The sequence below is a fragment of the Garra rufa genome, chromosome 20 (genome assembly GCF_049309525.1).
Source record: "Garra rufa chromosome 20, GarRuf1.0, whole genome shotgun sequence".
In the NCBI taxonomy this organism is placed as follows: domain Eukaryota; kingdom Metazoa; phylum Chordata; class Actinopteri; order Cypriniformes; family Cyprinidae; genus Garra; species Garra rufa.
Window position 1 is genome coordinate 31,399,462 of NC_133380.1, and position 21,696 is coordinate 31,421,157.

Consider the following 21,696-nt stretch of genomic DNA (forward strand, 5'->3'; position numbering starts at 1 on the left):
TTACTTGTTACATAAGTAACTGGATGCCTACAATGAGGTGATGGACCCAGGGGCTCTTAATGCCTTGTTTCAGATGCCCTTTTTATACTTTGAGCACCTGCCCCTTTAAAGGTCTCTGCACGGCCCTGTTGTACGTTCGTTGATAAACTCACACAGAATGAAACTGGATGGCGAAATAGACCCGCCTACTCGAAAGTCTCCACGCCCCGCCCACCACTAAACAGCACCCACCCTAAACAATACTGTCTGCTCCGGTAGAGAACCAACCACTTACGAGAACACTTCCAAGACACGGTCTAGTCTGACATTTTTTCTGGACACGTAGAGTTCTTACATGTTGGAAGATGCATTCGGACAACCTTGAGAAAGTGGGTTCGCTGAGGAAACGCACGCTTTCACGGGGAATGAGTGAGGACGAGTCTCTACGGCACATTATCAAAGACGTAAGTTAAGTGAATCACATCTCCGGATCTCTTTTGTCGTGACTTAATTCGAGACGTCCGATTTCAGCAGTTCACTGTCTGCTGATCTTTGGTGATCGACCGGAGCCGATCTTCATCTTGTCAGCTGAATAGCATTACCTATTGCTATTGTGAAATACAAAGCCTCGATAAGTTAATAATATTACATAATTCTCGCAGTGGGATCATCGACGCAGACTGCTCTTCAGGTTCCTCTGACTGTAGCATTAGGGTGTGACAGATAATGAAATACACATAATTTAAACCAACATTTACGTGATTAATAGTAACAGAATTATTGTAATTCTTCATAAATAAGGGCGTCGTGTTATTTTAACACAGCACACCCTCCTGTGATGTGCGCGGTGATGCTGAATCTCGCGATGAAACACGATTTAAAGATGTTAAGATGCTTTTTTTTTCTTAAGACACAGACGTGATGAACAATTAGAGTTAAATAGTAGATTTAGAAATGAGCTGTCCATGTTTACCTTGTTAATGTGTTAATTATATGTTATTAATGTGTACGTTTCGTATTCGCTGTGAATGTAAAAATCCTGCTTTGCTCATTGATTTTATTAAGATTTATTGACTAAGTCAGCCATTCTTTTTACAAACAAGATTTTTTTTGTCAAGAGTTTTGTTTTGCAGGTTAGTGGTTTCAATAAGGTTATGTGCCTTTGTCACTTGTCATCCATTGTTACCCTCATTAATCCTTTTTTTCAGTAAAGACAAAAAAAAAAAAAAAAAAAAAAACATTAACCACAATCTGGAATATACAGTTACAACAGGTGCACAAATTATAAATTATAATTATAAATTAAATTCAATTAAATTAAAACTAAATAAAGTATGCAAAAATGTATAAACAGCCATGACTTTAGTGTTTGTGTCTGTACAAGCTGTCATTGTGATTTCAACATCCTTTTACAAATTACTTACAGTCCTGCAGCACAATGCCTGTAAAATCCAGTCAAGCCATTTATATGAAAAAAAGAGTTCACCTGTGATCCACTATTACCATAAATCATAAATCAGCATTTTTATGGGGTGTGTAGGGAATCTTTTTAAAATATTCAAATGTAATGGTCCTTTTTATTTAAATCAGAGAAACCTGAAGCAAAATAGGCTTGTGATGAACTTTGATTTGACCCTCCGCGCCGTATATCACAAGAGGGAAGAAAAACACAGAGGAGGAAATGCCATTAAAACATATCTTCATTTATATTTTAGTTTAATTTATAATAACATTTGTTTTGTTTTATTTCTGGATTCCTAAATAGGTAAATATTATAGTTGAATATAATGCAACATTTACTTTTAGTATTTACTTTTTTACCTCAGTCAGGTTTAATTTGTGGCCCTTTGTATTAAAAAGGGGCACACAAGATTTAAAAGAATTAAAGGATTTAAGGAAATAAAGAACTAATAAATAACTAGAACTTATGGAAAGTATATAGTATATTTTAGAATGTTTTCTGAGGTCCACTTAAAGTGTTAGTATGATTTTTTTTTCTGACTTCTGATATGAAATTTTAAAGGAGCGTTTTATTTTTAAGAATTCAATGTAAACACCCTGCTATGATAGCAAATGAAATAAAAATTACATGTAGAACTCTTCTTAAAACTACATTTATACTATTACAGCTTTCAAGATTAACTAATCGAGAAAAGTCTTCATTACATCTACTGTCATGTCTCTACTGACCTATAATAATTGAATTTGAACATGTCAACAAAATCTCATTCCAGCTAGGTTGACAAAGTTGGCAAAGCTTATCCGGTTACATCTTACTGCACTTTCAACTGAGGCACAACCAAGAAAACAATAGAACAAGGACATGAGCGAAGTACATTTGAAGCGGAGTCTGCATCAGTTTGATGTTTAGTAAAAGTGTGTGCGAGATTGTGCATTTTCCTAATAGTTTACTGTGCCATACAACTCCCGTACTATTTATATAATATAAAATAGTATAAATATACATGAACATAACCGTTTTTAAAAGTTTAAATGAAGGATGAACATCTTGACAGCTGAAACCTGATGAATCATGTTTTCCCAGCATAACTTTATCATTTGTAAACTTGCTCATTTGATTAGTAATGCAAATAGGTCAGAATCCTACATATTTATGAAGCAATTTTAACATGATGGTATTTTAAACTGCGCAAAACTCTTTAAAGTAACAGATATCCAGTTTGACTATGATCATCTGAATGTGTGATCCATCTTACTACAACAGAAAACACTTAAAAGTCATACATTCCAATGTTTAAGTTAAAAATTATATTGTGTGACAAATAACACAATAATTTTTTGTTGTTGGTTTACACTTGTTATCAATAATGTGATTGTTGTTTGTGTCCTGCAGGCAGAAGAATCCAGCAGACACCTGTCACGCAGCGATAGCAGATACGGATCATTAAAAAGAGGACAAAGAGAAGAAAGCCATGTTAGTATTGTGATAATTGCAGCCTAAGTGTTTGCTTTTAGGCAGATGTGATTTGAAAGTGAACTATAGCTGAGCAGAACATCACTCCTCCAGTGTGCTTTGAGGACAAGCTCAGACAAAAATGAGCATTTGCTGAAAATGTGCTCACCCTCAGGCCATCCAAGATGTAGATGAGTTTGTTTCTTCATCAGATTTGAAGAAATGTTGCATTCCATCACTTGCTCAGCAATGGATCTTCTGCAGTGAATGGGTGCCGTCAGAATAAGAGTTCAAACAGCTGATAAAAACAACACAATAATCCACAAGTAATCCACACCACTCTAGTCCGCCAGTTAACAACTTGGGAAGCCAAAAGCTGTGTGTTTGTAGGAAACAAATCCATTGTTAAGATGTTTTTAACTTCAAACCATTGCTTCTGGTCCATAATCTATAATAACACTTCCTCCAGTGAAACAGAGGATCTGGTAATGTGCAAGTGATTGAATGCAAAATTTCTCCAAATCTGTTCCTTTAGCTTTCTCTTCAGAACTTTATTTGCTGAATAGGATGAACTAATTAGTTCAAATTAAAAAAATGTGTTGTTAGAAACCTATCAGAAACATTTTATAGGTTTGTTTGTTTTGAATAGCAATGAACATTTGTCTTATTTTTTTTTAGCCTGAAGATGAAATACTTTCTGAAAACACAGAAATGGTAAGTTTTTTTATACCTTTTCTACCAGATTTGATGTTTATTGTTATGAATTATATAATCTGCTTATTCACAACAGTGGCAGTTTCTAGGACAGGTTATGCATGCTAAGCTAGGCTCTAAACTGCAAATGTCAGTGCTATAAGATAAATCCTTAAAGTGAGTTGAGACGCATGAACTCTGCAATGTTTGAGGAGCAGGTGTGGAAGTGACAAGGGCTGCGAGAAGTGACTCATGTAAGGTGAGTCTAAGTGAATCATGAATAGGTGTGTCTTGACTCTTCGTTTAGATGAGCAAATCATTGTTATGCATTTCCCATGCACTGACTCATGAGCAAAGTGAACAAACAAGACGTCAGGTTTCACCCTGAAGCATTCCTTTAGCTATCATTAGATAAACATTTACAGTTGCAATCGAAATTATTCAACCCCCTTTGACCTGCAAGATATTTTGCTGCAGAGAACAAAATTTTGTGAAAACAATTCAACAAATGCATCAGGACACATTGCATTGAAATGTTTTTCCTTCTTTTGTCGGGTCATCTTGCAAGTTTTCAGCTGTACATTGCAGGTTTTTCTCTGTTGCTCTGATCAAACGTTTTATGATATTGTGCTTTGTTTTGTTCAAAACCCTTTTTTCTGTTTTTTTTTTTTTTTTCTGGTACAACACACTTTAAACTAAAGAATAAGGCTGCCAGCTGTGTTTCTTGGAAATTTTAATGTCTTTATGTAGCCTTAGACTTTCTAATATAATAAAACTATTTCTTCTCTATAGCTTTTGTGAGAGCTCTGTTGACTTAGCCATATTTGCTACTCAACTTCAGCACATGCATGGGCTAACTGTATCTATGTGTAACAGCTCAAGCTAATTCTGTTTTCTTATAGAATTTCTAAAGGCTTAATTGGGTTTTAAAACAATTGTGTTCCCTACCATAAAATAAGTGACTTATAGGGTTTGAATAATTATGACATAGCAATCCTGTAACTCAAAAACATTACATTATATACTGACATTATCACTTTTAATATGCCATTACACTGTTGTAGATGCAATTTTTATAAAGTTCTGGATATTCAGAAAAGCTTGTGTTTGTAAAGTACTGCAATCTCTGGGGGGTTAAATAATTTTGATTGCAACTGTAACTAGATTAAATTAAACTTTAACTAATCATAACTCATGTATTTAGGCTGTAGTTGATTTTCTGTAGCTTTATAAAAGCCAAGCTCAGATGTTGACAAGAATGATAAATATATATAAAAAAAATCTATTAAAAGTTTAATAAGACTGGTTTCAATTATGAGCACCACAGTGTTTTTAAATATATCAGTTGAGGAAATGATGACTGACTCATAAAGCTCATTATACATAACCCTACAGAAAGTCACTAATTCTTGTTATAAATAAAGGTAGAACAAAGTTAAATAAAGGTTTTGTGCCATTGGGATGAATCAAAAACAACTATAGTTCCACTAAATGAGTCTATAAAACAGGCAGATGGCAATAACTAGGGCCGCCCCCTAATAGTCAACTAACCGTTAGTCGACGAGAAGGGGCTTGGTTGACCAAATATTTATTGGTCGCTTAGTTGCAGAAAAAAAAAAAATCACAGGAAGTAGCGAAGTCATGCAGTCTGTGATGGACATATTGTTAACGGCAAGTAATCTACAGCTCAAGCTAATTCTGTTTTCTTATAGAGTTTCTAAAGGCTTAATTGTGTTTTAAGACAATTTTGTTCCCTACCATGAAAATAAGTGACTTGAAAACAGCACTGTTGAATAGGGGTTGAATAATTATGACAGCTGTGTTATGAAAAAAATCCTATAACTCAAAAACATTACATTATATATTGACATTATCACTTTTAATATGCCAGTAAAGTCCTGGATCTTCAGAAAAGCTTGTATTTGTAAAATACTGCAATCTCTGTGGGGTTTAGTAATTTTGATTGCAACTGTAACTAGATAGATTTAGGAGGAAGTTCAAAGACATTATTTAAGTCATAACTTAAGTATTTAGGCTGTAGTTGCTCAGAAGTTGACAAGAATGATAAATCTAAAAAAATCTATTAATTAATCTCTAATCTAATATAAATTAATCTATCTAATGTTAACCTTGAAAAATTACTGATGGAGGTGCTGGTGCGGTCACTTGCTCTTAAATTTTCCTACAAGTTTGATCACAGCACATAATCATTGCAATTAGTGTTCATCATCTGTTTGATTACACAGTTACTGATTTTAACATTTATATCATATGTACATCGACTTGACATACAGTATTCACCACTAATAAGCTACTAAATATATTGTAGTAGCCTAAACTTTTGTACAGCTGCTTTGCAACGATTCATATTGTGAAAAGCGCTATACAAATAAACTTGAATTGAATTGAATTGAATTAAATTACTCCGTCATTTTTGGCCATACAGATAAGCATAATACATATTTCGAATCAAAATACTCTACGTTTATTTGTGTGCTCTCACAATAACAACAAAACATTGCGCTTTTGTAAAATAATGAAAGCAAACAGGATGCTTTTCTTTCTTTACAAAACTAAACTCTGTGTATACTTTCTTTACAGACCTAAAACTATATATTTGTAGAGAGCGAAATGTCTACTTTCAAATGAACCAATTCAAATGGAAAACAAATATTCTCAAATTATATAATCCGTATGAAACATGCATACAGGCGCATCCACTACTGCGGAGATGAGTTAGTGTCGCCGACTTTATCGTTTAAGCCGAAAACAAAGAAATCACTGTTTTATCTTTAAATTATTAAAATGGAAATGCAACCTCCTTACTGTTTTTCCCTGACACATTCATAATCATTACTTCTGCCAGTGTGCTGTGGCAAGCTTTATGTATGCGCTTAAGCACTTATTATGTTATGTAGGCCATTAAAGGCTCATTAGTATGATTTAAATGGCTGATAAATAAACGTGATTAGTTGACTACTAGTCAACCAGAGAAATCTTAAGTCGAGGCCAGCCCTAGCAAAAACCCAGCTAGACAGAATGAGTCTTATATAAAGGATTACAGGATTACGAGGCGATCTTCTCTCAGATCTTTACTACCAGGTCTGGCTAAGGATGAGACGAGGACTCAAGCGCACAAGCCGCATGCTTAAACATGACAACACAAGAACGCTGAGCCAATGAAAACAATCCAGACGCTTGACAAAAACACAAGAGACGGCCACACAGTGAGGGAATGAAAACTCACAACAAAGACAAAAAGCATTAAAATGATTATATCTCAATTTGGAGTACAAATATAAATAAATCTTTAGGAAACTGAGATGTTTTGTGCAGAGTTTGTTTTGTGGAGTTTAAAATGTGTGTCACATGCTCATTTGTTTTGTGACAATACAGCAGATAATTCTTCTCATAAGCCTGCTGCTGGCAACAATAACTGATATTATTCCGTGGTCTGTCTGAATTCTGGATTCTGATTGGCTGGCAGGTTAATTGATGCACACTAACCAACACACATCACTCGCACACACACAGAAAGAGAGAGGTCTCCGCTTCACGTCCGATCACGGAGGTTCTTTGCCTCCATGTCGTGCATTTAAAATCCTGATTATCCCTTACTTACTTATGAAGTAAAGCTTGTTTATAAATTATATTAATGCTGTTACCTAACCTGTTACCATTTACCTAAAATGTTTTTTTTTTTTTGTAATTTACTGTATATTTGTGTAACTTTGATTGGTAGAGATGACACATTACATGGTGAAAGGAAAATATTAAGTACTTAGGCTACTGTTATTTCATAATTGGATGTAATTTCTAATTTTCTAAAAAGCTACGATTGTGATTAAAGAACTTGTCAGAGTTACAGGATTTTTGACAATGAATTTCCTAAAGATCCCTAAATGTGATTCTGTAATTGGAGATACATTTGGCATTTCAGAAAGTTCAGATTTTTTTTCCCCCAGTATCTTATTGAAAACATGTTTAATTCCAATAATTCAGTGCTCGCCAAACACAAGTTACTTCCTTTTTTACTTAAAAAAATCATAACAGGAAAAATCCTTCTTGTTTCATTAAACAAACATTCCTTACATTCCAACACTTGAAAATGAGATAGTATTTCACCTATGCATATCTTAAAATTTTTACCGAACCGGCTACTTGAAGCAAATATTGTTCATTTGAAAATGTATTATTCACAATATCCAGTAAAAAAATGTTGTTGAAATATTATAAGGGTGCAAAAATATAACAATAATATTTATGAGATTTTAATCAACAATGTTATTCTTTTTTTGTGAAAATAGTTCATAAACAGAGTCGACCCTTTAAGTAACAGAATTGACAAAATTGTCCGATGGACTGTCAATTCTGTTACCGTATTGTCAGCATTGTTACTCTACCTTGGTAACAAGAGTTTGACGGTAACAGAATTGACAATTTTATTTATTTTTTGCCACAAACTCCACTTGCTAGCATAAATGCTAAGAGCACATGGCACTAATGAAATCGTGATTCAAAGACGTTTAAATAACACAAAGTGTGATCAGTGAAAAATTCAGTTTTCCTTTTGATATTGTGGTATTGTTACGGAGTGCCCGGCAGCCCCACTAGAGGGCACTCCAATATGGACTCTATGTTATGTGCTGTCTCAACCCACCATGCTTCACCCTTGTCTGTCTCATGTTTTCATTGGTCCTCCTGTTCCATGTGTCTGTTCCCCATTGGTTGTTTCTGTCATGTGACCCCTTGTGTTTGGTATAAAGCCTCTCCCTTCCCCCTCAGCGTTTGCTGATCGTTGTTAAGCCTTCCTTGTTCCTTAGTTTTCCGTGTTTCCTAGTTTCCCTGTGTTTTTGATCTTGGACTGTTTCTACATTTATTGAATCTTGTCGCCTGCCCTGACCTTCACGCCTGTTTACTGGATTACTCTTTCGGATTACCCTGTTTGTTCCCTTTTGCTGGTATTGACCCCTGCCTGTCTTGACTACGTCTTTTAATAAAGCTTGCATATGGATCCACACTTCAGTCTCCCTTTGTAACAGAACGATCAGCCACACCCGGATCCAGCAGCTTCCTTGGAACTATTCAGTCCCAGCATGGAGTCAACAGCCAAGATAATGCGTCTCCGTCAAGGTGAGCGGTCCATCGAGGACTACATTATAGACTTGGCTAACTCAGCTTCACTGGATGATTTGATCTTAAAGGTCCCATATTGTACACATTTCTGCAGGTTTATTTTAGTTGTTGATGTCCTTAAGAATATATTTGCGGTATAAGTGCCAAAATCCATCTCAATATATTTTTACAGCTCCTTTTTTAGGAGCTCTGTCAAAAACAGGTCGATTTTGGCCCATCTAATTAATATTCATGAGCCTCTCTTCTGATTGGCCTGTTGTTTTCTGAGTGAAGCACAGCCAGGCCAACCACAGGTAACTACGGTCATGTATGCTTTAGCCGAGCCCAGAGCCATTTTTTCTTTTTCAAACACCGAATGCAGTAAGCTACATAACTGTTGCTTTAGTAAAACCCCTTTCACAATGCGCGCTGATTCTGGAAAATTACGGGAACGAGCGCTGTGTGAACAAAAGCCAGAACCATAAAGGCAGTGTTGTAGTGATGATGCACGTTATCATGTGACTCTTCACGACGAAAAAATATGTGCAAAGTGGAATGAAGCGGCGATCAGGCAGAGCCAGCTCCTCACTATCAGCGCTGAAGCACAGATTGTTCATCAGGTTAGTTTCAGTTTAGTGAAACGTACACGTTGCATTACATCTCACATCCATACGTCACATGTCTTTATGGGTTGTGTGTAAAGCACGCACAGATTCCGGAAAACAACTGTGAATGAACCAAATCAAACAACTCCGGAACAAATCATGGGACACATTATGCGTGTATTTACCGGAATCGCTGTGTGAAAGAGGCTGAAGCTGACGTGCCACTGGTCTCTTATATTCACGTTGTTCTGAAGCCTGTGCAATGATGTAGTTTCGACATCTATAGACTGAACAGGGTTTTCTCGACTTGTTTTCGTGTTGTTGTTGCTTAGCAATGTTATGGACACGATATTGTCTGGGTTTGACAAAAGGAGGGTGGGACAGTGGTTGGTGCTGGGGTGGTGTCTGAAGGCGGTGACTGAGTAGATCGGACGTCACATCTGTACGGAAGTCACAGCGGCTCGTGAAAATGAACAGCTACTTTAAGCAGGCTGTGTGCAGTTTACTGTGGATTGACTGTTTTGAAACTCATATGGTAGTTACATAGCCCCTAGACCTCAGTTATCATGAAAAAAAGCCAGGAAATTTTGATTTTTTTTACAATATGGAACCTTTAATGATATTTTTTCATGGTGGACTTTCCGAACCATTCGGTTCTTTGATGCCACTTCACCAGCCTGACTGGACCCTCCAGCAATACATTTGTGTAGCACTGCAGTTGTTTTGCTCTCCGTTTACTGTGGGTGTGTTAGAAGAGCTACTGAACAAGATGGCCGCCCTTCCAGAGACAGTTCCCAAGATGGCCGCCCTTTCCGAGTCTGTTCACAAGATGGCCGCACTTTCCGAGTCTGTTCACAAGATGGCCGCCGTCCCAAAGCCTGTTCACAAGATGGCCTCCGTTCCTGAGTTCCCGGCCAAGATGGCCGCCACGCCAGAACCCGTTGCAAAGATGGCTGCCATGCCAGAGCTACTGCACAAGATGGCCGCCAGACCAGAGCCACCGCACAAGATGGCTGCCACGCCTGCCAAGCCAACGCCCGCTAACGTCACGCCTGCCAAGCCAGCGCCCGCTAACGTTGCGCCTGCCAAGCCAGCCCCCACTAGCATCACGCCTGCCAAGCCACAGCCTGTTCACGTCATGTCTTCTGCCCCAGAGTCTGCACTTATCATCGCCGTCCCTTCAGATGCGGTTCCTCAGTCAAGTCAAGTTACAGCTGCTGTTCCTGTCAGGTCAAGTCAAGTTCCAGCTGCTGTTCCTATCAAGTCAAGTCAAGTTACAGCTGCTGTTCCTGTCAGGTCAAGTCACGCTACAGCTGCTGTTCCTGATGCTGTTTCTGTCAAGTCAAGTCAAGTTCCAGCTGCTGTTCCTGTCAAGTCAAGTCAAGTCAAGTTCCAGCTGCTGTTCCTGTCAAGTCAAGTCAAGTTACAGCTGCTGTTCCTGCTAGGTCAAGTCAAGTTATGACTGCTGATCCTGTCAAGTCAAGTCAAGTTACAGCTGCTGTTCCTGTCAAGTCAAGTCACGTTACAGCTGCTGTTCCTGCTAGGTCAAGTCAAGTTATGGCTGCTGATCCTGTCAAGTCAAGTCAAGTTACAGCTGCTGTTCCTGTCAAGTCAAGTCACGTCACAGCTGCTGTTCCTGCTAAGTCAAGTCAAGTTACAGCTGCTGATCCTGTCAAGTCAAGTTACAGCTGCTGTTCCTGCAAAGTCAAGTCACGTTACAGCTGCTGCTCCTTCAGAGTCAAGTCAGAACACAGCAGCACTTTCTGAATCAAGTCAAGACACAGCAGCACTTCCTGAGTCAAGTCAAGCAGCACTTCCTGAGTCAAGTCAAGCAACTTCACTTCCTGAACCAAGTCAAGTTACAGTTTCACCTCCTGAGCCAAGACAAGTCACGGTTTCACACCCCAAGTCACCTCAAGATACTACAGCACCTCCTGAATCACACCAAGCATCTGCTGTTCCAGCTAAGTCAAGCCAAGTTGCAGCTGTCCCAGCAAGGTCAAGTCGCAGCTGTTCCTTCAAAGCCAAGTCAAGCCACAGCTGCTTCTCCAACGTCAAGCCAAGCCACAGCTGTTCCCTCAAAGCCAAGTCAAATCACAGCTGCTTCTCCAACGTCAAGCCAAGCCGCAGCTGCTCCCTCAAAGCCAAAGCCAAGTCAAGTGACAGCTGTTCCCTCAAAGCTAAGTCAAGTCACAGCTGCTCCCTCAAGGCCAAGTCAAGTCACAGCTGCTCCCTCAAGGCCAAGTCAAGTCACAGCTGCTCGCCCAACATCAAGTCAAGCTACAGCCATCCATTCAATGCCAAGTCAGGTCACTACTGCTTCCTCAAAGCCAAGTCAAGTCACAGCTGTTGCACTAAGGCCAAGTCACGTCTCGCTCGAGCGTTCAGAGCCAAGCCACGTCTCGCCCGAACGTCCAGAGCCAAGTCACCTCCTGCCCGAGCGTCTAGAGCCAAGTCACGTCTCGCCCAAGCCACGCAGTGTCTCGTCTGATCTGCCAGAGCCACGCCATGTCTCGTCTGACCTCCCAGAGCCACGGCATGTCTCATCCGAATTGCCAGAACCACGGCATTTCTTGATCGCCAGTGTGATGGACACTCCTCTGATGTCAGTACAGGCTGCAGGCATCCCTAGCCATGCAGAGCCTTCGTTCCCAAGCTTTACACCCTCAGGCCTGGTGTGCATCCCATTAACCACCGCACTGCCCATGATGGCCATCGCCATTTTAAGTGTGTGGGCTGCATTCTGTGCTCCAGAGGCCTCATCTGCCTACGAGTCTGATCCGGAAGCCTTGTCTGTCCACGAACCTGCTGCACCCATGCCTCTTATCGAGGTGGCGTCCATAGCGGAATTCCCTGCTCTGCCTGCACCGCCAAGGCTCCCTGCTCTGCCTTCACCGCCAAGGCTCCCTGCCCTGCCTGCACCCCCAGGGCTCCCTGTCTGCCCTGTCACGGCAATGGAGGCCGTTCCCGAAGTTCCTGTCTGCCCTGTTACGGCCATGGAGGCCACATGTGCTCCGTCTGCTCCGCCCTGGTGGGCTCCCGCTCCGTCTGCGCCACCCTGCCCCCCCCCCCCCACAGCCATCCATGACTGTCTGTGCGTTGTCATTGGGAAGCGTCTGGAAGCCGCTCTTTGGTGGGGGGGGCTGGCTATGTTACGGAGTGCCCGGGGCACTCCAATATGGACTCTGTTGTGTGTTGTCTCAACCCACCATGCTTCACCCTTGTCTGTCTCATGTTTTTATTGGTCCTCCTGTTCCATGTGTCTGCTCCCCATTGGTTGTTTCTGTCATGTGACCCCTTGTGTTTGGTATAAAGCCTCTCCCTTCCCCCTCAGTGTTTGCTGATCGTTGTTAAGCCTTCCTTGTTCCTTAGTTTTCCGTGTTTCCTAGTTTCCCTGTGTTTTTGATCTTGGACTGTTTCTACGTTTATTGAATCTTGTCGCCTGCCCTGACCTTCACGCCTGTTTACTGGATTCCTCTTTTGGATTACCCTGTTTGTTCCCATTTCCTGGTATTGACCCCTGCCTGTCTTGACTACGTCTTTTAATAAAGCTTGCATATGGATCCACACTTTAGTCTCCCTTTGTAACTGGTATATATTTCTCATATAATATATTTCTCATATAATATTTTCTCAGAGAGAGCACATAGACTTTTCAGTGCTTCAGATCTTATAAGTGAGGGAAAGTGACATCATTTCCTGTATCTTACATAGTTGTGGGAGATAATTCCACTATTTTATAGGCAAAGTATGGTACCGTAACAGAGTTGATGCAAGATTTACGAAAACATATTTTCATAAGAAAAAGGTTGTTTAAAAAAAAAAAAAAAAATGTTGTAGAATTCACGGTAACACTTTATAATAACGTTCAGTTGTAAGTCATTTATAAGTGGTTAGTTAATGATAAAATAATGATTTGCAAAACATTCATAAATGTTTAATAAGTGATATGCTAACAATTTGTGTATGTTTTGTTAATTCATTTACAAGTAATTTACAAGTAATTAGTTAATGATGAACTAATCATTTACAAAACATGACTATGCATTCATAAGTGATTCATATGTGATATGTTAGTATTTTTATATATGTTTTGTAGATTAAGTTATAAATCATTTACAAGTGATTAGATAATGATGAGCTAATAATTTACAAAACATGATTATACGTTCACAAATGATTATTAAGTAATAGGCTAACAATTTACAAATCTGTCGTAATTTATCTGAAAAAAAATAGCATATCGTGAAATAATCAAACAGATCCTTAGTAAGTGGTTAATACGTTACTAGTTAATATATTATTTGTCACTTAAAAATAATTAAAATATCAATCATTTAAATGTTTATCCTTCACTGAAGATCGCATCATGAATAAATCATTTACAAATCTTTCTGCATCCCCTAATCTAAAGTGTAAACAATTCATCAGTTGTAAATGTTTTACTCATTTTTCAAAGGTCTTTCACCCAGTGTGTATACCCACCTGACACCCACACCACCTGTAGCCGGAAGGTTTGTAAAACATTTACAACTGATGAGTAGTTTACACTTTAGATTAGGGGATGCAGAAAGATTTATAAATGATTTATTCATTATTTATTCATTAACATCTTTTGAGTACTTTGTAGTGTGTACTGCAATGTAAGGGCTGACTGGTGAGGGTAAAGATGTTTTCTTTGGCAAATATGAGCTGCGCCCCAAATTATGCACTATACACTCTGCACTTATTCACTATGCACTTATGCACTAATCCACTATGCACCATGTAGTGTATGAATTATATATGGTTATTTACCTGTTATTGTACATATACCTGTTATGTACAATATGTATTTTATATAAAATATAATAAAACATTGTACAGTGTATTCTCTTTACAGTACATTTAAACTTCTGTAATTTGTTAATACTTTTTAAATTTCTGCTTCTGCAGTAATCTGCTGATTGTTTTCTTTAAAAAGAGACCTACCTTAGATCCAAAGTGTTCATGAATTACAATTTAAGTTTGGATAAACTTAAAAAATGGGGGTGACAGTTAAGGGGTTAACTAGTCATTTTTAACCATTTACTAAGGATCTGTTTGATCATTTCATGATATGCCATTTTTCAGATAATTTACGACAGATGGGTGATTTGTTAGCATAGTACTTACAATAAAATGAACATATCACTTATTAATAATTTATAAACACATAGTCATGTTTTGTAAATAATTAGTTCATCATTAACTAATTACTTGTAAATTAATTTGTAAGTGACTTGTAAATGAATTAACAAAACATACACAAATTGTTAGCATATCACTTAATAATCATTTGTTAATGTTTTGTAAATTATTATTTCATCATTAACTAATCACTTATAAAAGACTTACAACTGAACGTTATTATAAAGTGTTACCGAATTCACTTTTATAATTAAAATAAACGAAATATTAGCAAAATGATACATTACACATTGATACATGATGGGGAAAAAAGCACTGACTAATTCGGAAAACAAGAAATCATGATTTTCAGCTATTTAAGACACCTTTTACAGAAATTATTATATTGTTATGGACTGTAACATCTTGTAATTCATAAAAATGAGTAACACATTATTAAAATAATTAAAAATATAACGATTTGAAAAAAGCTGAAAAAAATAATCAGACTTCAGACACCAAATGTATCTGCAATTATAGAATTACCCACGTATAAATGTGTATTTAAGTGTATGTGTATGTGTGTGTGTGTGTGTGTGTGTGTGTGTGTGTGTGTGTGTGTGTGTGTGTGTATATATATATACACAGGGCCGGCCCAAGCCTTCAGGGGGCCCTAAGCAGAATTTTATTTGGGGGCCCCTCTGTGCCACCAATATTACTAATTATTGTCAATCCTTTATTATTCGCACACTGTAAATCTTACACACCCAATATAAATTACATTTTTTTGTAGCTGTGTTGCTTACATCATACCAGTGTTTTTACCCTTGCTATGATCTTTCATTGTAACAGTAGCAAACCCACAGGAGTAGTCAGGTGTTAATTTGCACTTTAACATTCAAAGTCTTGCAGTACCAGTTGACATACTTAATGTGGTGTACTAAAAAGTAGCAAAGTAAACTAGTAGACAATGCTCTTACTGTAAACACTTTAACCTCTTTAATTTATTTTTTGTAACATGTAAAAAGTGCAATACAATCAACTACAAATAAAATAAATAATATAATAAATAATAAAATATAAAGCTAAATATCAAAGAACTACAAATTAGTCAAATACAAACAGGGTATTTTTATATGAAAAGACAAACTAACTCAACTTTACATTCCACCTCAATATTCCACTTTCCTTAGAATTTGTGTTTCCTTGCTTTTCAGGAGGCAAAGTCGTTTATATCATGATATCATTATGATAGCTTACTTTTATTACAAGAATATAATCTAGGAAGTTATTTTTACACAGAATGCAAAAACTTGAATCTTAATCCAACTAATATAATGTATTATACTATATTAATATTGCAAAGATTAAATTTGCAGATGTTAAATAAAACATTAACTTTCTTGTTTGCTTAATTAACTAGCCAGCTAACGTTAGCTTGCAATTTAGCCTCGTTTAGTTTATACTCTTTTTTTTTTTTTACTTACATTTATCTTGCACCAGAAAATATGTCCTTTTTGTGACATTATTAGTTGTTTTGCTGCAGTGACGCTGCTTCTTCAATGAATTTAAGTTACCTCAGTCAGGCATCATATGGCTGTCATACTCCAACTGTGCATGCATCCTGCAGCAGCCAGTTAAAATAATATTGCGTTGTTTTTTTAATTGAATAATGGATTTCATCACCAATATGATACCCACTGAAATATTATACATGTGTGTGCATATATATATATATATATATATATATATATATATATATATATATATATATATATAAACGATGTAATTTCATGTACTCTTGGGGGCTTAGTTCGCTTATGCCTTGGGCCGGCTCTGTGTATATATATATATATATATATATATATATATATATATATATATATAAACATTCAAAAAACATTCAAACTTGGCCCCTCCCTCATGGGTGGGCTTAACACAGCCAGAAACCACACCCCCTGCTTCTGACATCATATCAGCTGACAGAACACACAGTTCAGCATCACATGAGACAGTGACCCAAGAGTGAAAGAATGAGCGCTGAGGTGTTTTACAAATATTTGAGATCAAATGTAGCCATCATTAGTTTAGCTCGCTAATAAACAGCAATTATGTGTCATCAGAAAAATTTAATTACAGTGAGGTCAGTGAGGCAATAGCGTCTTAAGCTTCAGACAGATGACATACACACTGGCCAAAGAGTACCTCCCACAAATATCTCAAGCAAAAGAAGAATGAATCAAGAAAATACAGCCAGTGTCTCTGAAGACACAAACACCACCACACTCTGCATAATAAGTTATGATTGAGAGGTATTTTTTTCTATACTTTAAAATCTCTGTTTTTCTTCCCCTGTGCAGATGGATCTAAAAGGAAACTATGACGACTGTTTACAAGAGGTTCGAACCCTTGAGCTCCAGCAGGAAGCTCTTCTGTTCCAGGTGGACTGTCTTCAGGATGCCCTCGAGAGCACGGAGGAGATTCTCGCTGAAACCCAGAGAGAGAATCATACTGTCACCATGGTAGTGTGAAATGTGTAGTAAATGCATATTCATTTTATGGATTTTACATCTGTTGGAATACAGTTCTTTGTTTCTGTTTGACTCACTGTCATTTTGACTGCAGGAACTGGAGCGAGAAAGAGAGATGAGGAGGAAGTTGGAGGGCATGGTTGCCTCATTAAAGCAGGAGGTGGAGAGGTTAAAGGAGGTGAGGAAAGACTAAGCTTACATAATCACATTTAGAAATGAACAGAAACTGCAGCGTAAAGCCAAAGTCGAGACAGGCTTGCAGTTTCTCTGTGCTTACGTAACCGTATTTGGAGAACACAGAGTGTGTTTACTTCCTTGCTGTTTAGTTTATTTTTATCATTTATCATAAGAGCATGTTAAAAATGTGCCTGGAAATTTTCTGGTGTATACTGTGTGTAGGATTTGAGCTTCAGGAGGATGTGTTTTTACTAGAGGTCAACCGATATTGGATTTTACTCATACCGATAGCTAGGTTAAACTGGCCGATTAATCGACCAATAGTTTTTAAAATGGATACTGAATGGAAAATAAATAGTGCTCTACTATTTAAATAAAAAGTAGCCTACTGAACCATATTTTGTAAATAAATAAAAAAATTATATTAATTATATATTATACTTTTTTAAAAAGAAATTAACACATGCTAACAAGGAACAATGCTTTTATCAATCTTAATGTTACAAATGGACTCATATTGTAAAGTGTTACCATTACATCAACAGTCAAGCTAAAGATGGCCATCTTTAAATGTTTACACAAAGGCCACAGTATTGAAATGACATACATATGGATATTGTGTACTTTCAAAATTTAACTGTTTCTTTTCTAGAACACTTGTGATTATCTAATCAAAATATGTTAGTCACACACCGGGTAACTCACAGCTATCTGGTATCACACACACCAGACGCGTCACATTCAATTCAAGCGGCGGTCTACAAGAGTTTATTTGATCACCAAATGGGCAAAAGTATACTGCTGTCCTTTCTCCATTAAGGCAGCATTTAGTCAACAAATAATCACTTAGTAATGATATAAAACATGCACTCTAGTATACTGTGTACACTCCGTTTCAGTGTTGATGTTTTAAATCTCCACAGTGTGCCCTGTGCAGCACGCAGTGTCACATGTCTGAACAAACTGCAAATGCTGTCAGTGATTTCTGTCACTAGAGGCCGCTCTTGTGCTGTATAACAAAGACTGTAGGGACTTTGCTGTATAATAATGACCTTTTCAGCTGCTCTAGCAATGGACCCAACCCGGGAAAACCATCGGCATGGATACTTGCCGATAACTGATAGTTCCGCCAATTGACTATCTTTGCCGATTAATCTGCAAAACCAATACATCGGTCGAACTCTAGTTTTTACAAGTGCTCAGTTTCAAGTAAGAGATAAAGAACACAATTTAAATCTCAACTTGGGTGATCAATGTGGTTATGGTCTTGTATCAACCTAAAAGGTTTGTTTGTTTCCAAATAAACAAATAAATGAACATGAGATATAGATTTTAGTTGAAATTAATCTATTATGTACGACAAATTATGTGTGATATCATTGACATGAAACTAGCACAGCTTTGTAGCAAATCACTCTTAAAATAATTTAGTGTATTAATACACGGATATTTGACAGTAGATTACTGTTCCAATCAGGGACTCTTTTACTGGTGATGTTGAGAAATGACTCTAGGTGGCGATGTGGTACCCTACAGCGCTTATTAGTTAACAAGTGAAGTTAAAGAGAACCCTGTGGATTTAAAACGTGTATGGCTTAATATAACTCAAACTCAAATGATGTCTCCACATCTTTTTATATATATTTTGGACTATGGGGACGCCATTATTTTGATTACGTAGAACGCTTGTACTCTGTGAGCTACTGGCACATCTTATTGCAACACGACTCGGAATACACAACTTGAAAAATAAAATACAGATACGATGCCATATTGTGCAGCTTTTGGTTGTAGTTTTCAGTCAAAGGGCAACAAGAAAAGTGGTATAAGTCTTTACTGTTTTCCAAGTGATAAGAAGAGGAGAAAATAATGGGAAGATGCCTGCGGATGAATAAAACTTCCTAAAGACCAGTGTCTGTGTTCTCTCCACTTAAGTCCTGTTGCCTTTGAGGCTTTTAGTAGAGCTCAGCTACTGAAAGAGCTTACAAACATGTCGACGCTTGTCATGACGCCACACACACACTGAAGGAGTTTCTTAGCACGGATTTTGCTCGATATCCAGATGCATTTAGACTCTTTGTGGAGAAAATCGATAGTATTTGGTTTAATTGGTATTTGGCTTATATCCATCGCCACCTGTAAGTTCTTTCAGTAGCTGTGGTAATCATACCTCTATTTTATTTTCCAAGTTGTGTATTCCGAGTTGTGTTGCGGTAAAAATGCGTAGCTCAGTGCCAGTAGCTGACAGACTGTAACCGTTCTACGTAATTAAAAGAACGCTGCCCCCCCATAGTCCAAAATAAGAGGATTTTTTTAAATAACATAAATCTTTCATGGGTTTTCACTATATATTTTAGTAAAAGACATCATTTATGTTATATTAAGGTATACAAGTCTTATCCAGGCTTTCCTTTAAGGGAGTGAACACCTACTGTATCTCTGGTCTTAACCATAGTGTTTTTGTAGAATTCCACACATAAACAGTATGGCTGTCAAAATGGATAAAAAACTAAATTTGAATTTCTTATTTAAATAATAATATTCTAATTATATTCAAATCGGAAAAACATACTGTATTGTCTCCTATGCTCACAAAAGGGCGCCTTGAGCAAATATAAACCAAATAAATCACTACACTTTAATTGAAAGCAATGATGTGACATGACTTTTGTAATTCTGATTTTAAATTGACAGCCCTAATAAGAGACTGTTCTGAATCCTGTGAAGCTAGCATACAAATGGCATGTTTGACAAATCACTATTGGTTTATAGAGATCAAGATTATGTTTCAGAATTTCAGTGTATTTTTTCTCCTCTGCAGGAAAAGAACAGTGAGCAGCTTCAGTCACATCACACAGGGCCCGTCTGGCTCCAGGGCGCTCCCGAGGGAACCTCAGTGGACCGAGATGAAAGGCCGCTCGCAGACCGTGAAGGCACTTCAGTGGATCCGAACGCAAGCCCATTATTAAAACTGAAGAAAGTGGCCGACCACACATTAAGTCAGTCAGTGTTTCTCAGTCAGAAGCTTGAAGCTCAGGGTGGAGATGATAATGATGAAAGCAGCGGCTATGAAGATGCTCCGTCCGAGTTCTCGCCCAGTCCTTCCACTCCTGACATGCAGCTGGACAGTGATCTGCTGGAAAATGAAGCAGACGAAGAAGGTGACGGGACGAATGAGGATGGAATGCCTAAAAATTCAGATTCATGTGCTCTCTCTTAAATCATTCATAAAGTGCTGCGAAACCTAGATTTAATCATTCGTCTGCTAGAAGTATGACACTTTATCCGTTACCGTCACTCAAACAGCCTTTGCACAAGCTAAGAACTTTAAAATGAAGACTACTTTGTTTTATAGTTATCAGTTAACAAAATTATGTAGGAAAAGAAGGAATAATCTGCACTTTGTTTCTGCTGGCAAATTTAATGTAGTTTTTTATATAGCTATTTTTATGTTGGACTTTGTTACATTCCTGTTCACCTTGCTATTAAACATGAGCTGTCCAGCAATTCAAAGACACAAGGTAATACTTTTTATATTTGTATTTTGGCCATATTGATAAAAATGAAATTAAATTTTTGATATTGTATCAATCAAGGTACAACAATCACTTTAAGGATAAAATACAATGGAGACGTTATTCGAAAGCTTGTAGATGTTACATTTCCAAACATTCCTTTTGCAAATCTTGTAATAATCCAATGGAATTTTTATATGAACAAGGAATCTTAAAACAGACTGTCTAAAATGGCTACCTTAAAACTGTGTGCATGTGCACCTAGGAAAAAGCTGTTTAAAGCAAACCGTGGTTACAACACATACTCTATTTTTACTTGATTTAATGCAACTGTATGTAGTTTTGTGTAGTTTTACGACTTTTGTGGCCTCTAAGTAAGTGGCATTTGCTGTCCTAAATATACAACTGTTGTTATCATAGAATTTGTTGCTGCCGTAAAGCAGTAATTTTCACGGTTGTGGCTAGAAGGGATACACCTTCAGCCAGAAGTGACACAAAATCTCGGGAATAATATAACAATTAATTAAATTTGCTACCTATCACAATCTGTTGTATTAACTTCTACACCTACCCCAACCCTAAAACTACCCCTTACAATAATGGACAAACAGTAATTTTTGTTGTTCAGCGTGACAAAAATGTTGCAATATTGTGACCCCAGATAGCACACATATGTCTGCAAGATGTCTGTTAAAAATTTCTTGATCTGGAAAGCATCTGCTGTGTACAAACGTCTGGCAGACGTCTGTAAGATGTCAGTTTTACATACATTCTAAACCATAAACATCTTAAAGGCATCTAATAGACGTCTATTTGACATCTGATAGCAAATGTCCAAGAGACGTATTGCAGATGAGCAAACTACGTCTTGCAGATGTAAATGCAGACGTCAAATAGACGTCTAAGAGATAACCTCAGTGGACCGAGATGAAAGGCCGCTCGCAGACCGTGAAGGCACTTCAGTGGATCCGAACGCAAGCCCATTATTAAAACTGAAGAAAGTGGCCGACCACACATTA

General features: G+C 37.5%; 1 protein-coding gene across 1 annotated transcript; it reads left to right on the forward strand.

Moving 5' to 3' along the window:
- Positions 1–226: 226 nt before the first annotated feature.
- Positions 227–20,694, forward strand: LOC141294103 (uncharacterized). The gene is made up of 6 exons (XM_073826186.1): positions 227–443; positions 2,834–2,914; positions 3,572–3,607; positions 16,815–16,976; positions 17,080–17,163; positions 19,984–20,694. The coding sequence occupies exons 1-6, from the start codon at positions 345–347 to the stop codon at positions 20,380–20,382; spliced, it is 861 nt and encodes a 286-aa protein (XP_073682287.1). The 5' UTR covers positions 227–344; the 3' UTR covers positions 20,383–20,694.
- Positions 20,695–21,696: the final 1,002 nt, after the last annotated feature.